This window comes from Oncorhynchus gorbuscha, unplaced genomic scaffold (genome assembly GCF_021184085.1).
Source record: "Oncorhynchus gorbuscha isolate QuinsamMale2020 ecotype Even-year unplaced genomic scaffold, OgorEven_v1.0 Un_scaffold_2483, whole genome shotgun sequence".
Taxonomy (NCBI): domain Eukaryota; kingdom Metazoa; phylum Chordata; class Actinopteri; order Salmoniformes; family Salmonidae; genus Oncorhynchus; species Oncorhynchus gorbuscha.
Window position 1 is genome coordinate 35001 of NW_025746983.1, and position 20000 is coordinate 55000.

Genomic DNA, 20000 nt, shown 5'->3' on the forward strand with positions numbered 1-20000 from the left:
GAACACATTAAACACACCTAATGAACAGGACTAACAGAACACATTAAACACACCTACTGTAATGAACAGGACTAACAGAACACATTAAACACACCTACTGTAATGAACAGGACTAACAGAACACATTAAACACACCTACTGTAATGAACAGGACTAACAGAACACATTAAACACACCTACTGTAATGAACAGGACTAACAGAACACATTAAACACACCTACTGTAATGAACAGGACTAACAGAACATTTACATTTACACTGATGATAACACCCACCTGCGGGTGAAAATATCTTCAAAGATGTTGACCTCAAACAGCACTATAATTAACACTGACAACACAACCCATAGATGTAACCTCCAGATTGGGGAGACAAGCATGGGAGTGTAGATGTCTGGAATGTAGAGTAGTAGACTCTCATTATGACATCATTAGAACACATTTACATTTACATTTAAGTCATTTAGCAGACGCTCTTATCCAGAGCGACTTACATTATGACATCATTAGAACACACTGAAGACAGGTTTATAATGACACATCTCTCATTATGACATCATTAGAACACACTGAAGACAGGTTTATAATGACACATCTCTCATTATGACATCATTAGAACACACTGAAGACAGGTTTATAATGACACTTCTCTCATTATGACATCATTAGAACACACTGAAGACAGGTTTATAATGACACATCTCTCATTATGACATCATTAGAACACACTGAAGACAGGTTTATAATGACACATCTCTCATTATGACATCATTAGAACACACTGAAGACAGGTTTATAATGACACATCTCTCATTATGACATCATTAGAACACACTGAAGACAGGTTTATAATGACACTTCTCTCATTATGACATCATTAGAACACACTGAAGACAGGTTTATAATGACACATCTCTCATTATGACATCATTAGAACACACTGAAGACAGGTTTATAATGACACTTCTCTCATTATGACATCATTAGAACACACTGAAGACAGGTTTATGACACATCTCTCATTATGACATCATTAGAACACACTGAAGACAGGTTTATAATGACACTTCTCTCATTATGACATCATTAGAACACACTGAAGACAGGTTTATGACACATCTCTCATTATGACAGACTGAAGACAGGTTTATAATGACACATCTCTCATTATGACATCATTATGACAGACTGAAGACAGGTTTATAATGACACATCTCTCATTGTGACATCATTATGACAGACTGAAGACAGGTTTATAATGACACATCTCTCATTATGACATCATTATGACAGACTGAAGACAGGTTTATAATGACACATCTCTCATTATGACATCATTATGACACACTGAAGAAGGGTTTATAATGACACATCTCTCATTATGACATCATTAGAACACACTGAAGACAGGTTTATAATGACACATCTCTCATTATGACATCTTTAGAACACACTGAAGACAGGTTTATAATGACACATCTCTCATTATGACATCATTAGAACACACTGAAGACAGGTTTATAATGACACATCTCTCATTATGACATCATTAGAACACACTGAAGACAGGTTTATAATGACACATCTCTCATTATGACATCTTTAGAACACACTGAAGACAGGTTTATAATGACACATCTCTCATTATGACATCATTAGAACACACTGAAGACAGGTTTATAATGACACATCTCTCATTATGACATCATTAGAACACACTGAAGACAGGTTTATAATGACACATCTCTCATTATGACATCATTAGAACACACTGAAGACAGGTTTATAATGACACATCTCTCATTATGACATCATTAGAACACACTGAAGACAGGTTTATAATGACACTTCTCTCATTATGACATCATTAGAACACACTGAAGACAGGTTTATAATGACACATCTCTCATTATGACATCATTAGAACACACTGAAGACAGGTTTATAATGACACATCTCTCATTATGACATCATTAGAACACACTGAAGACAGGTTTATAATGACACATCTCTCATTATGACATCATTATGACAGACTGAAGACAGGTTTATAATGACACATCTCTCATTATGACATCATTAGAACACACTGAAGACAGGTTTATAATGACACATCTCTCATTATGACATCATTAGAACACACTGAAGACAGGTTTATAATGACACATCTCTCATTGTGACATCATTATGACAGACTGAAGACAGGTTTATAATGACACATCTCTCATTATGACATCATTAGAACACACTGAAGACAGGTTTATAATGACACATCTCTCATTATGACATCTTTAGAACACACTGAAGACAGGTTTATAATGACACTTCTCTCATTATGACATCATTAGAACACACTGAAGACAGGTTTATAATGACACATCTCTCATTATGACAGACTGAAGACAGGTTTATAATGACACATCTCTCATTATGACATCATTAGAACACACTGAAGACAGGTTTATAATGACACATCTCTCATTATGACATCTTTAGAACACACTGAAGACAGGTTTATAATGACACTTCTCTCATTATGACATCTTTAGAACACACTGAAGACAGGTTTATAATGACACATCTCTCATTATGACAGACTGAAGACAGGTTTATAATGACACATCTCTCATTATGACATCATTAGAACACACTGAAGACAGGTTTATAATGACACATCTCTCATTATGACAGACTGAAGACAGGTTTATAATGACACATCTCTCATTATGACATCATTAGAACACACTGAAGACAGGTTTATAATGACACATCTCTCATTATGACATCATTAGAACACACTGAAGACAGGTTTATAATGACACATCTCTCATTATGACATCATTAGAACACACTGAAGACAGGTTTATAATGACACTTCTCTCATTATGACATCATTAGAACACACTGAAGACAGGTTTATAATGACACATCTCTCATTATGACATCATTAGAACACACTGAAGACAGGTTTATAATGACACATCTCTCATTATGACATCATTAGAACACACTGAAGACAGGTTTATAATGACACATCTCTCATTATGACATCATTATGACAGACTGAAGACAGGTTTATAATGACACATCTCTCATTATGACATCATTAGAACACACTGAAGACAGGTTTATAATGACACATCTCTCATTATGACATCATTAGAACACACTGAAGACAGGTTTATAATGACACATCTCTCATTATGACATCTTTAGAACACACTGAAGACAGGTTTATAATGACACATCTCTCATTATGACATCATTAGAACACACTGAAGACAGGTTTATAATGACACATCTCTCATTATGACATCATTAGAACACACTGAAGACAGGTTTATAATGACACATCTCTCATTATGACATCATTAGAACACACTGAAGACAGGTTTATAATGACACATCTCTCATTATGACATCATTAGAACACACTGAAGACAGGTTTATAATGACACTTCTCTCATTATGACATCATTAGAACACACTGAAGACAGGTTTATAATGACACATCTCTCATTATGACATCATTAGAACACACTGAAGACAGGTTTATAATGACACATCTCTCATTATGACATCATTAGAACACACTGAAGACAGGTTTATAATGACACATCTCTCATTATGACATCATTATGACAGACTGAAGACAGGTTTATAATGACACATCTCTCATTATGACATCATTAGAACAGACTGAAGACAGGTTTATAATGACACATCTCTCATTATGACATCATTAGAACACACTGAAGACAGGTTTATAATGACACATCTCTCATTATGACATCTTTAGAACACACTGAAGACAGGTTTATAATGACACTTCTCTCATTATGACATCATTAGAACACACTGAAGACAGGTTTATAATGACACATCTCTCATTATGACAGACTGAAGACAGGTTTATAATGACACATCTCTCATTATGACATCATTAGAACACACTGAAGACAGGTTTATAATGACACATCTCTCATTATGACATCTTTAGAACACACTGAAGACAGGTTTATAATGACACTTCTCTCATTATGACATCTTTAGAACACACTGAAGACAGGTTTATAATGACACATCTCTCATTATGACAGACTGAAGACAGGTTTATAATGACACATCTCTCATTATGACATCATTAGAACACACTGAAGACAGGTTTATAATGACACATCTCTCATTATGACATCATTAGAACACACTGAAGACAGGTTTATAATGACACATCTCTCATTATGACATCATTAGAACACACTGAAGACAGGTTTATAATGACACTTCTCTCATTATGACATCATTAGAACACACCGAAGACAGGTTTATAATGACACATCTCTCATTATGACATCATTAGAACACACTGAAGACAGGTTTATAATGACACATCTCTCATTATGACATCATTAGAACACACTGAAGACAGGTTTATAATGACACATCTCTCATTATGACATCATTATGACAGACTGAAGACAGGTTTATAATGACACATCTCTCATTATGACATCATTAGAACACACTGAAGACAGGTTTATAATGACACATCTCTCATTATGACATCATTAGAACACACTGAAGACAGGTTTATAATGACACATCTCTCATTATGACATCTTTAGAACACACTGAAGACAGGTTTATAATGACACATCTCTCATTATGACATCATTAGAACACACTGAAGACAGGTTTATAATGACACATCTCTCATTATGACATCATTAGAACACACTGAAGACAGGTTTATAATGACACATCTCTCATTATGACATCATTAGAACACACTGAAGACAGGTTTATAATGACACATCTCTCATTATGACATCATTAGAACACACTGAAGACAGGTTTATAATGACACTTCTCTCATTATGACATCATTAGAACACACTGAAGACAGGTTTATAATGACACATCTCTCATTATGACATCATTAGAACACACTGAAGACAGGTTTATAATGACACATCTCTCATTATGACATCATTAGAACACACTGAAGACAGGTTTATAATGACACATCTCTCATTATGACATCATTATGACAGACTGAAGACAGGTTTATAATGACACATCTCTCATTATGACATCATTAGAACACACTGAAGACAGGTTTATAATGACACTTCTCTCATTATGACATCATTAGAACACACTGAAGACAGGTTTATAATGACACATCTCTCATTATGACATCATTAGAACACACTGAAGACAGGTTTATAATGACACATCTCTCATGACATCTTTAGAACACACTGAAGACAGGTTTATAATGACACTTCTCTCATTATGACATCTTTAGAACACACTGAAGACAGGTTTATAATGACACATCTCTCATTATGACAGACTGAAGACAGGTTTATAATGACACATCTCTCATTATGACATCATTAGAACACACTGAAGACAGGTTTATAATGACACATCTCTCATTGTGACATCATTATGACAGACTGAAGACAGGTTTATAATGACACATCTCTCATTATGACATCATTAGAACACACTGAAGACAGGTTTATAATGACACATCTCTCATTATGACATCTTTAGAACACACTGAAGACAGGTTTATAATGACACTTCTCTCATTATGACATCATTAGAACACACTGAAGACAGGTTTATAATGACACATCTCTCATTATGACAGACTGAAGACAGGTTTATAATGACACATCTCTCATTATGACATCATTAGAACACACTGAAGACAGGTTTATAATGACACATCTCTCATTATGACATCTTTAGAACACACTGAAGACAGGTTTATAATGACACTTCTCTCATTATGACATCTTTAGAACACACTGAAGACAGGTTTATAATGACACATCTCTCATTATGACAGACTGAAGACAGGTTTATAATGACACATCTCTCATTATGACATCATTAGAACACACTGAAGACAGGTTTATAATGACACATCTCTCATTATGACAGACTGAAGACAGGTTTATAATGACACATCTCTCATTATGACATCATTAGAACACACTGAAGACAGGTTTATAATGACACATCTCTCATTATGACAGACTGAAGACAGGTTTATAATGACACATCTCTCATTATGACATCATTAGAACACACTGAAGACAGGTTTATAATGACACATCTCTCATTATGACATCTTTAGAACACACTGAAGACAGGTTTATAATGACACATCTCTCATTATGACATCTTTAGAACACACTGAAGACAGGTTTATAATGACACATCTCTCATTATGACATCTTTAGAACACACTGAAGACAGGTTTATAATGACACATCTCTCATTATGACATCTTTAGAACACACTGAAGACAGGTTTATAATGACACATCTCTCATTATGACATCTTTAGAACACACTGAAGACAGGTTTATAATGACACATCTCTCATTATGACATCATTAGAACACACTGAAGACAGGTTTATAATGACACATCTCTCATTATGACAGACTGAAGACAGGTTTATAATGACACATCTCTCATTATGACATCATTAGAACACACTGAAGACAGGTTTATAATGACACATCTCTCATTATGACATCATTAGAACACACTGAAGACAGGTTTATAATGACACATCTCTCATTATGACATCATTAGAACACACTGAAGACAGGTTTATAATGACACATCTCTCATTATGACATCATTAGAACACACTGAAGACAGGTTTATAATGACACATCTCTCATTATGACATCATTAGAACACACTGAAGACAGGTTTATAATGACACTTCTCTCATTATGACATCATTAGAACACACTGAAGACAGGTTTATAATGACACATCTCTCATTATGACATCATTAGAACACACTGAAGACAGGTTTATAATGACACATCTCTCATTATGACATCATTAGAACACACTGAAGACAGGTTTATAATGACACATCTCTCATTATGACATCATTATGACAGACTGAAGACAGGTTTATAATGACACATCTCTCATTATGACATCATTAGAACACACTGAAGACAGGTTTATAATGACACATCTCTCATTATGACATCTTTAGAACACACTGAAGACAGGTTTATAATGACACTTCTCTCATTATGACATCATTAGAACACACTGAAGACAGGTTTATAATGACATCTCTCATTATGACAGACTGAAGACAGGTTTATAATGACACATCTCTCATTATGACATCATTAGAACACACTGAAGACAGGTTTATAATGACACATCTCTCATTATGACATCTTTAGAACACACTGAAGACAGGTTTATAATGACACTTCTCTCATTATGACATCTTTAGAACACACTGAAGACAGGTTTATAATGACACATCTCTCATTATGACAGACTGAAGACAGGTTTATAATGACACATCTCTCATTATGACATCATTAGAACACACTGAAGACAGGTTTATAATGACACATCTCTCATTATGACAGACTGAAGACAGGTTTATAATGACACATCTCTCATTATGACATCATTAGAACACACTGAAGACAGGTTTATAATGACACATCTCTCATTATGACAGACTGAAGACAGGTTTATAATGACACATCTCTCATTATGACATCATTAGAACACACTGAAGACAGGTTTATAATGACACATCTCTCATTATGACATCTTTAGAACACACTGAAGACAGGTTTATAATGACACATCTCTCATTATGACATCTTTAGAACACACTGAAGACAGGTTTATAATGACACATCTCTCATTATGACATCTTTAGAACACACTGAAGACAGGTTTATAATGACACATCTCTCATTATGACATCTTTAGAACACACTGAAGACAGGTTTATAATGACACATCTCTCATTATGACAGACTGAAGACAGGTTTATAATGACACATCTCTCATTATGACATCATTAGAACACACTGAAGACAGGTTTATAATGACACATCTCTCATTATGACAGACTGAAGACAGGTTTATAATGACACATCTCTCATTATGACATCATTAGAACACACTGAAGACAGGTTTATAATGACACATCTCTCATTATGACATCTTTAGAACACACTGAAGACAGGTTTATAATGACACATCTCTCATTATGACATCTTTAGAACACACTGAAGACAGGTTTATAATGACACATCTCTCATTATGACATCTTTAGAACACACTGAAGACAGGTTTATAATGACACATCTCTCATTATGACATCTTTAGAACACACTGAAGACAGGTTTATAATGACACATCTCTCATTATGACATCTTTAGAACACACTGAAGACAGGTTTATAATGACACATCTCTCATTATGACATCTTTAGAACACACTGAAGACAGGTTTATAATGACACATCTCTCATTATGACAGACTGAAGACAGGTTTATAATGACACATCTCTCATTATGACATCATTAGAACACACTGAAGACAGGTTTATAATGACACATCTCTCATTATGACAGACTGAAGACAGGTTTATAATGACACATCTCTCATTATGACATCATTAGAACACACTGAAGACAGGTTTATAATGACACATCTCTCATTATGACATCTTTAGAACACACTGAAGACAGGTTTATAATGACACATCTCTCATTATGACATCTTTAGAACACACTGAAGACAGGTTTATAATGACACATCTCTCATTATGACATCTTTAGAACACACTGAAGACAGGTTTATAATGACACATCTCTCATTATGACATCTTTAGAACACACTGAAGACAGGTTTATAATGACACATCTCTCATTATGACATCTTTAGAACACACTGAAGACAGGTTTATAATGACACATCTCTCATTATGACATCTTTAGAACACACTGAAGACAGGTTTATAATGACACATCTCTCATTATGACATCTTTAGAACACACTGAAGACAGGTTTATAATGACACATCTCTCATTATGACAGACTGAAGACAGGTTTATAATGACACATCTCTCATTATGACATCATTAGAACACACTGAAGACAGGTTTATAATGACACATCTCTCATTATGACATCTTTAGAACACACTGAAGACAGGTTTATAATGACACATCTCTCATTATGACATCTGAAGACAGGTTTTAGAACACACTGAAGACAGGTTTATAATGACACATCTCTCATTATGACATCTTTAGAACACACTGAAGACAGGTTTATAATGACACATCTCTCATTATGACATCTTTAGAACACACTGAAGACAGGTTTATAATGACACATCTCTCATTATGACATCTTTAGAACACACTGAAGACAGGTTTATAATGACACTTCTCTCATTATGACATCATTAGAACACACTGAAGACAGGTTTATAATGACACATCTCTCATTATGACAGACTGAAGACAGGTTTATAATGACACATCTCTCATTATGACATCATTAGAACACACTGAAGACAGGTTTATAATGACACATCTCTCATTATGACATCTTTAGAACACACTGAAGACAGGTTTATAATGACACTTCTCTCATTATGACATCTTTAGAACACACTGAAGACAGGTTTATAATGACACATCTCTCATTATGACAGACTGAAGACAGGTTTATAATGACACATCTCTCATTATGACATCATTAGAACACACTGAAGACAGGTTTATAATGACACATCTCTCATTATGACAGACTGAAGACAGGTTTATAATGACACATCTCTCATTATGACATCATTAGAACACACTGAAGACAGGTTTATAATGACACATCTCTCATTATGACATCTTTAGAACACACTGAAGACAGGTTTATAATGACACATCTCTCATTATGACATCTTTAGAACACACTGAAGACAGGTTTATAATGACACATCTCTCATTATGACATCTTTAGAACACACTGAAGACAGGTTTATAATGACACATCTCTCATTATGACATCTTTAGAACACACTGAAGACAGGTTTATAATGACACATCTCTCATTATGACAGACTGAAGACAGGTTTATAATGACACATCTCTCATTATGACATCATTAGAACACACTGAAGACAGGTTTATAATGACACATCTCTCATTATGACAGACTGAAGACAGGTTTATAATGACACATCTCTCATTATGACATCATTAGAACACACTGAAGACAGGTTTATAATGACACATCTCTCATTATGACATCATTAGAACACACTGAAGACAGGTTTATAATGACACATCTCTCATTATGACATCATTAGAACACACTGAAGACAGGTTTATAATGACACATCTCTCATTATGACATCTTTAGAACACACTGAAGACAGGTTTATAATGACACATCTCTCATTATGACATCTTTAGAACACACTGAAGACAGGTTTATAATGACACATCTCTCATTATGACATCTTTAGAACACACTGAAGACAGGTTTATAATGACACATCTCTCATTATGACAGACTGAAGACAGGTTTATAATGACACATCTCTCATTATGACATCATTAGAACACACTGAAGACAGGTTTATAATGACACATCTCTCATTATGACATCTTTAGAACACACTGAAGACAGGTTTATAATGACACATCTCTCATTATGACATCTTTAGAACACACTGAAGACAGGTTTATAATGACACATCTCTCATTATGACATCTTTAGAACACACTGAAGACAGGTTTATAATGACACATCTCTCATTATGACATCTTTAGAACACACTGAAGACAGGTTTATAATGACACATCTCTCATTATGACATCTTTAGAACACACTGAAGACAGGTTTATAATGACACTTCTCTCATTATGACATCATTAGAACACACTGAAGACAGGTTTATAATGACACATCTCTCATTATGACAGACTGAAGACAGGTTTATAATGACACATCTCTCATTATGACATCATTAGAACACACTGAAGACAGGTTTATAATGACACATCTCTCATTATGACATCTTTAGAACACACTGAAGACAGGTTTATAATGACACTTCTCTCATTATGACATCTTTAGAACACACTGAAGACAGGTTTATAATGACACATCTCTCATTATGACAGACTGAAGACAGGTTTATAATGACACATCTCTCATTATGACATCATTAGAACACACTGAAGACAGGTTTATAATGACACATCTCTCATTATGACAGACTGAAGACAGGTTTATAATGACACATCTCTCATTATGACATCATTAGAACACACTGAAGACAGGTTTATAATGACACATCTCTCATTATGACATCTTTAGAACACACTGAAGACAGGTTTATAATGACACATCTCTCATTATGACATCTTTAGAACACACTGAAGACAGGTTTATAATGACACATCTCTCATTATGACATCTTTAGAACACACTGAAGACAGGTTTATAATGACACATCTCTCATTATGACATCAGGTTTTAATGAACACACTGAAGACAGGTTTATAATGACACATCTCTCATTATGACAGACTGAAGACAGGTTTATAATGACACATCTCTCATTATGACATCATTAGAACACACTGAAGACAGGTTTATAATGACACATCTCTCATTATGACAGACTGAAGACAGGTTTATAATGACACATCTCTCATTATGACATCATTAGAACACACTGAAGACAGGTTTATAATGACACATCTCTCATTATGACATCATTAGAACACACTGAAGACAGGTTTATAATGACACATCTCTCATTATGACATCATTAGAACACACTGAAGACAGGTTTATAATGACACATCTCTCATTATGACATCATTAGAACACACTGAAGACAGGTTTATAATGACACATCTCTCATTATGACATCATTAGAACACACTGAAGACAGGTTTATAATGACACTTCTCTCATTATGACATCATTAGAACACACTGAAGACAGGTTTATAATGACACATCTCTCATTATGACATCATTAGAACACACTGAAGACAGGTTTATAATGACACATCTCTCATTATGACATCATTAGAACACACTGAAGACAGGTTTATAATGACACATCTCTCATTATGACATCATTATGACAGACTGAAGACAGGTTTATAATGACACATCTCTCATTATGACATCATTAGAACACACTGAAGACAGGTTTATAATGACACATCTCTCATTATGACATCATTAGAACACACTGAAGACAGGTTTATAATGACACATCTCTCAGGTTTTAATGACATCATTATGACAGACTGAAGACAGGTTTATAATGACACATTCACACTCAGGTTTTATGACATCATTAGAACACACTGAAGACAGGTTTATAATGACACATCTCTCATTATGACATCTTTAGAACACACTGAAGACAGGTTTATAATGACACTTCTCTCATTATGACATCATTAGAACACACTGAAGACAGGTTTATAATGACACATCTCTCATTATGACAGACTGAAGACAGGTTTATAATGACACATCTCTCATTATGACATCATTAGAACACACTGAAGACAGGTTTATAATGACACATCTCTCATTATGACATCTTTAGAACACACTGAAGACAGGTTTATAATGACACTTCTCTCATTATGACATCTTTAGAACACACTGAAGACAGGTTTATAATGACACATCTCTCATTATGACAGACTGAAGACAGGTTTATAATGACACATCTCTCATTATGACATCATTAGAACACACTGAAGACAGGTTTATAATGACACATCTCTCATTATGACAGACTGAAGACAGGTTTATAATGACACATCTCTCATTATGACATCATTAGAACACACTGAAGACAGGTTTATAATGACACATCTCTCATTATGACAGACTGAAGACAGGTTTATAATGACACATCTCTCATTATGACATCATTAGAACACACTGAAGACAGGTTTATAATGACACATCTCTCATTATGACATCTTTAGAACACACTGAAGACAGGTTTATAATGACACATCTCTCATTATGACATCTTTAGAACACACTGAAGACAGGTTTATAATGACACATCTCTCATTATGACATCTTTAGAACACACTGAAGACAGGTTTATAATGACACATCTCTCATTATGACATCTTTAGAACACACTGAAGACAGGTTTATAATGACACATCTCTCATTATGACAGACTGAAGACAGGTTTATAATGACACATCTCTCATTATGACATCATTAGAACACACTGAAGACAGGTTTATAATGACACATCTCTCATTATGACAGACTGAAGACAGGTTTATAATGACACATCTCTCATTATGACATCATTAGAACACACTGAAGACAGGTTTATAATGACACATCTCTCATTATGACATCTTTAGAACACACTGAAGACAGGTTTATAATGACACATCTCTCATTATGACATCTTTAGAACACACTGAAGACAGGTTTATAATGACACATCTCTCATTATGACATCTTTAGAACACACTGAAGACAGGTTTATAATGACACATCTCTCATTATGACATCTTTAGAACACACTGAAGACAGGTTTATAATGACACATCTCTCATTATGACATCTTTAGAACACACTGAAGACAGGTTTATAATGACACATCTCTCATTATGACATCTTTAGAACACACTGAAGACAGGTTTATAATGACACATCTCTCATTATGACAGACTGAAGACAGGTTTATAATGACACATCTCTCATTATGACATCATTAGAACACACTGAAGACAGGTTTATAATGACACATCTCTCATTATGACATCTTTAGAACACACTGAAGACAGGTTTATAATGACACTTCTCTCATTATGACATCTTTAGAACACACTGAAGACAGGTTTATAATGACACATCTCTCATTATGACAGACTGAAGACAGGTTTATAATGACACATCTCTCATTATGACATCATTAGAACACACTGAAGACAGGTTTATAATGACACATCTCTCATTATGACAGACTGAAGACAGGTTTATAATGACACATCTCTCATTATGACATCATTAGAACACACTGAAGACAGGTTTATAATGACACATCTCTCATTATGACAGACTGAAGACAGGTTTATAATGACACATCTCTCATTATGACATCATTAGAACACACTGAAGACAGGTTTATAATGACACATCTCTCATTATGACATCTTTAGAACACACTGAAGACAGGTTTATAATGACACATCTCTCATTATGACATCTTTAGAACACACTGAAGACAGGTTTATAATGACACATCTCTCATTATGACATCTTTAGAACACACTGAAGACAGGTTTATAATGACACATCTCTCATTATGACATCTTTAGAACACACTGAAGACAGGTTTATAATGACACATCTCTCATTATGACAGACTGAAGACAGGTTTATAATGACACATCTCTCATTATGACATCATTAGAACACACTGAAGACAGGTTTATAATGACACATCTCTCATTATGACAGACTGAAGACAGGTTTATAATGACACATCTCTCATTATGACATCATTAGAACACACTGAAGACAGGTTTATAATGACACATCTCTCATTATGACATCTTTAGAACACACTGAAGACAGGTTTATAATGACACATCTCTCATTATGACATCTTTAGAACACACTGAAGACAGGTTTATAATGACACATCTCTCATTATGACATCTTTAGAACACACTGAAGACAGGTTTATAATGACACATCTCTCATTATGACATCTTTAGAACACACTGAAGACAGGTTTATAATGACACATCTCTCATTATGACATCTTTAGAACACACTGAAGACAGGTTTATAATGACACATCTCTCATTATGACATCTTTAGAACACACTGAAGACAGGTTTATAATGACACATCTCTCATTATGACAGACTGAAGACAGGTTTATAATGACACATCTCTCATTATGACATCATTAGAACACACTGAAGACAGGTTTATAATGACACATCTCTCATTATGACAGACTGAAGACAGGTTTATAATGACACATCTCTCATTATGACATCATTAGAACACACTGAAGACAGGTTTATAATGACACATCTCTCATTATGACATCTTTAGAACACACTGAAGACAGGTTTATAATGACACATCTCTCATTATGACATCTTTAGAACACACTGAAGACAGGTTTATAATGACACATCTCTCATTATGACATCTTTAGAACACACTGAAGACAGGTTTATAATGACACATCTCTCATTATGACATCTTTAGAACACACTGAAGACAGGTTTATAATGACACATCTCTCATTATGACATCTTTAGAACACACTGAAGACAGGTTTATAATGACACATCTCTCATTATGACATCTTTAGAACACACTGAAGACAGGTTTATAATGACACATCTCTCATTATGACATCTTTAGAACACACTGAAGACAGGTTTATAATGACACATCTCTCATTATGACAGACTGAAGACAGGTTTATAATGACACATCTCTCATTATGACATCATTAGAACACACTGAAGACAGGTTTATAATGACACATCTCTCATTATGACATCTTTAGAACACACTGAAGACAGGTTTATAATGACACATCTCTCATTATGACATCTTTAGAACACACTGAAGACAGGTTTATAATGACACATCTCTCATTATGACATCTTTAGAACACACTGAAGACAGGTTTATAATGACACATCTCTCATTATGACATCTTTAGAACACACTGAAGACAGGTTTATAATGACACATCTCTCATTATGACATCATTAGAACACACTAAAGACAGGTTTATAATGACACATCTCTCATTATGACATCATTAGAACACACTGAAGACAGGTTTATAATGACACATCTCTCATTATGACAGACTGAAGACAGGTTTATAATGACACATCTCTCATTATGACATCATTAGAACACACTGAAGACAGGTTTATAATGACACATCTCTCATTATGACAGACTGAAGACAGGTTTATAATGACACATCTCTCATTATGACATCATTAGAACACACTGAAGACAGGTTTATAATGACACATCTCTCATTATGACATCTTTAGAACACACTGAAGACAGGTTTATAATGACACATCTCTCATTATGACATCTTTAGAACACACTGAAGACAGGTTTATAATGACACATCTCTCATTATGACATCTTTAGAACACACTGAAGACAGGTTTATAATGACACATCTCTCATTATGACATCATTAGAACACACTGAAGACAGGTTTATAATGACACATCTCTCATTAGAACACACTGAAGACAGGTTTATAATGACACATCTCTCATTATGACAGACTGAAGACAGGTTTATAATGACACATCTCTCATTATGACATCTTTAGAACACACTGAAGACAGGTTTATAATGACACATCTCTCATTATGACATCTTTAGAACACACTGAAGACAGGTTTATAATGACACTTCTCTCATTATGACATCATTAGAACACACTGAAGACAGGTTTATGACACATCTCTCATTATGACATCATTAGAACACACTGAAGACAGGTTTATAATGACACTTCTCTCATTATGACATCATTAGAACACACTGAAGACAGGTTTATGACACATCTCTCATTATGACAGACTGAAGACAGGTTTATAATGACACATCTCTCATTATGACATCATTATGACAGACTGAAGACAGGTTTATAATGACACATCTCTCATTGTGACATCATTATGACAGACTGAAGACAGGTTTATAATGACACATCTCTCATTATGACATCATTATGACAGACTGAAGACAGGTTTATAATGACACATCTCTCATTGTGACATCATTATGACAGACTGAAGACAGGTTTATAATGACACATCTCTCATTATGACATCATTATGACAGACTGAAGACAGGTTTATAATGACACATCTCTCATTATGACAGACTGAAGACAGGTTTATAATGACACATCTCTCATTATGACAGACTGAAGACAGGTTTATAATGACACATCTCTCATTATGACAGACTGAAGACAGGTTTATAATGACACATCTCTCATTATGACAGACTGAAGACAGGTTTATAATGACACATCTCTCATTATGACAGACTGAAGACAGGTTTATAATGACACATCTCTCATTATGACAGTGTGTGATAGAACAGACAAAGGAATGGCCAGCTGAAATGTTTCAAATGCTTCTTTCATAGCTAGATAACGTAATTTGTGTAATTAAGTTCTTACTAACAGTATGAGTATACAAGAGACTTATAATAAGTTCCTGTGCGTGTGTGTGTGTGTGTGTGTGTGTGTGTGTGTGTGTGTGTGTGTGTGTGTGTGTGTGTGTGTGTGTGTGTGTGTGTGTGTGTGTGTGTGTGTGTGTGTGTGTGTGTAGGTACGTCAATATCAGTTCCCTGTCCTTCAGTCCTGACGCCCAGTTCCTCTGTGCCTCCAGCAACACTGAGACCGTGCACATCTTCAAACTGGAACAGCACGGACCCAGGTACACACACATACATAGAAGGGGTCACCCCCAACCTGGCAAGCCTACTCTCTATCCCCCCTCTCTCTACCCCCCCTCTCTCACACACTCTTTCTCTCTCCCTGTCTCTCTATGTGCATTTCCCTGTCTCTCTATGTGCATTTCCCTGTCTCTCTAACCCTGTATCTCCCTGTCTCTCTAACCCTGTATCTCCCTGTCTCTCTAAACCTGTCTCTCCCTGTCTCTCTAACCCTGTCTCTATCTGTGTATCTCCCTGTCTCTCTCTGTGTATCTCCCTGTCTCTCTCTGTGTATCTCCCTGTCTCTCTCTGTGTCTCTCCCTGTCTCTATCTGTGTATCTCCCTGTCTCTCTCTGTGTTTCTCCTTGTCTCTCTCTGTGTATCTCCCTGTCTCTCTCTGTGTATCTCCCTGTCTCTCTCTGTGTTTCTCCTTGTCTCTCTCTGTGTTTCTCCCTGTCTCTCTCTGTGTTTCTCCCTGTCTCTCTCTGTGTTTCTCCCTGTCTCTCTCTGTGTATCTCCCTGTCTCTCTCTGTGTATCTCCCTGTCTCTCTCTGTGTTTCTCCCTGTCTCTCTCTGTGTTTCTCCTTGTCTCTCTCTGTGTTTCTCCCTGTCTCTCTCTGTGTTTCTCCCTGTCTCTCTCTGTGTTTCTCCTTGTCTCTCTCTGTGTATCTCCCTGTCTCTCTCTGTGTCTCTCTCTGTGTATCTCACTGTCTCTCTCTGTGTTTCTACCTGTCTCTCTCTGTGTTTCTCCCTGTCTCTCTCTGTGTTTCTCCCTGTCTCTCTCTCTGTGTTTCTCCCTGTCTCTCTCTCTGTGTCTCTCCCTGTCTCTCTCTGTGTCTCTCTCTGTGTTTCTCCCTGTCTCTCTCTGTGTTTCTCCCTGTCTCTCTCTGTGTATCTCCCTGTCTCTGTGTCTCTCTCCGTGTCTCTCCCTGTCTCTCTCTGTGTTTCTCCCTGTCTCTCTCTGTGTTTCTCCCTGTCTCTCTCTGTGTTTCTCCTTGTCTCTCTCTGTGTATCTCCCTGTCTCTCTCTGTGTCTCTCTCTGTGTATCTCACTGTCTCTCTCTGTGTTTCTACCTGTCTCTCTCTGTGTATCTCCCTGTCTCTCTCTGTGTCTCTCTCTGTGTATCTCACTGTCTCTCTCTGTGTTTCTACCTGTCTCTCTCTGTGTTTCTCCCTGTCTCTCTCTGTGTTTCTCCCTGTCTCTCTGTGTTTCTCCCTGTCTCTCTCTCTGTGTCTCTCCCTGTCTCTCTCTGTGTCTCTCTCTGTGTTTCTCCCTGTCTCTCTCTGTGTTTCTCCCTGTCTCTCTCTGTGTATCTCCCTGTCTCTGTGTCTCTCTCCGTGTCTCTCCCTGTCTCTCTCTGTGTTTCTCCCTGTCTCTCTCTCTGTGTCTCTCCCTGTCTCTCTCTGTGTCTCTCTCTGTGTTTCTCCCTGTCTCTCTCTGTGTTTCTCCCTGTCTCTCTCTGTGTATCTCCCTGTCTCTGTGTCTCTCTCCGTGTCTCTCCCTGTCTCTCTCTGTGTTTCTCCCTGTCTCTCTCTGTGTATCTCCCTGTCTCTCTGTGTCTCTCTCCGTGTCTCTCCCTGTCTCTCTCTGTGTTTCTCCCTATCTCTCTCTGTGTTTCTCCCTGTCTCTCTCTGTGTTTCTCCCTGTCTCCCTCTGTGTTTCTCCCTGTCTCTCTCTGTGTTTCTCCCTGTCTCTCTCTGTGTTTCTCCCTGTCTCTCTCTGTGTTTCTCCCTGTCTCTCTCTGTGTATCTCCCTGTCTCTCTCTGTGTTTCTCCCTGTCTCTCTCCGTGTCTCTCCGTGTCTCTCCCTGTCTCTCTCCGTGTCTCTCCCTGTCTCTCTCCGTGTCTCTCCCTGTCTCTCTCTGTGTCTCTCCCTGTCTCTCTCTGTGTTTCTCCCTGTCTCTCTCTGTGTATCTCCCTGTCTCTCTCTGTGTTTCTCCCTGTCTCTCTCTGTGTATCTCCCTGTCTCTCTCTGTGTTTCTCCCTGTCTCTCTCCGTGTCTCTCCCTGTCTCTCTCCGTGTCTCTCCCTGTCTCTCTCTGTGTTTCTCCCTGTCTCTCTCCGTGTCTCTCCCTGTCTCTCTCTGTGTTTCTCCCTGTCTCTCTCCGTGTCTCTCCCTGTCTCTCTCTGTGTTTCTCCCTGTCTCTCTCTGTGTTTCTCCCTGTCTCTCTCTGTGTAGTGGAGAGGAGGAGTGTCCTACCTGGGGATCCTACGTAGGGAAGATGTTCTCTGCAGCCAGCAGCTACCTCCCAGCCCAGGTGTCTTGTCTTATTGGCCTTTTCTCTCTTGTTCCCTGCATGTTTATATATTATGCTTCTTCTTATTCAATACTATTTCAAATATTTGTTTACTTGCTGTACTGAGAGGAGATCTTGTAAGTAGCATGACATTGTACTGTATACACTAGGCTGTATCCTATCGTATGACTGTAAACTTTGATTGCATTTGAGGTGTCTGGCGTGATGAGTCAGGAAAGAGCCTTCGCCACTGTACGCCTCCTAGTGGCCGGGCAGAGGAACGTCTGTACCCTCGCCACGTGAGTTTCCCTGTCTGTGTATTTTTGTGTTTAGGGATTGTGTGTGTGTGTGTGTGTGTGTGTGTGTGTGTGTGTGTGTGTGTGTGTGTGTGTGTGTGTGTGTGTGTG

General features: G+C 36.6%; 1 protein-coding gene across 4 annotated transcripts in view; it reads left to right on the forward strand.

Annotated features, from left to right (window-relative positions):
• LOC124025854 (WD repeat domain phosphoinositide-interacting protein 1-like) overlaps positions 1–20000 on the forward strand; it is a 60758-nt gene that overhangs the window by 31895 nt on the left and 8863 nt on the right. For all 4 annotated transcript variants that reach the window (XM_046339169.1, XM_046339170.1, XM_046339171.1 and 1 more), the window contains exons 6-8: positions 17253–17360; positions 19536–19614; positions 19807–19892. In XM_046339169.1, coding sequence (XP_046195125.1) covers positions 17253–17360; positions 19536–19614; positions 19807–19892 — 273 coding nt within the window. The remainder of the gene's footprint in view (positions 1–17252; positions 17361–19535; positions 19615–19806; positions 19893–20000) is intronic.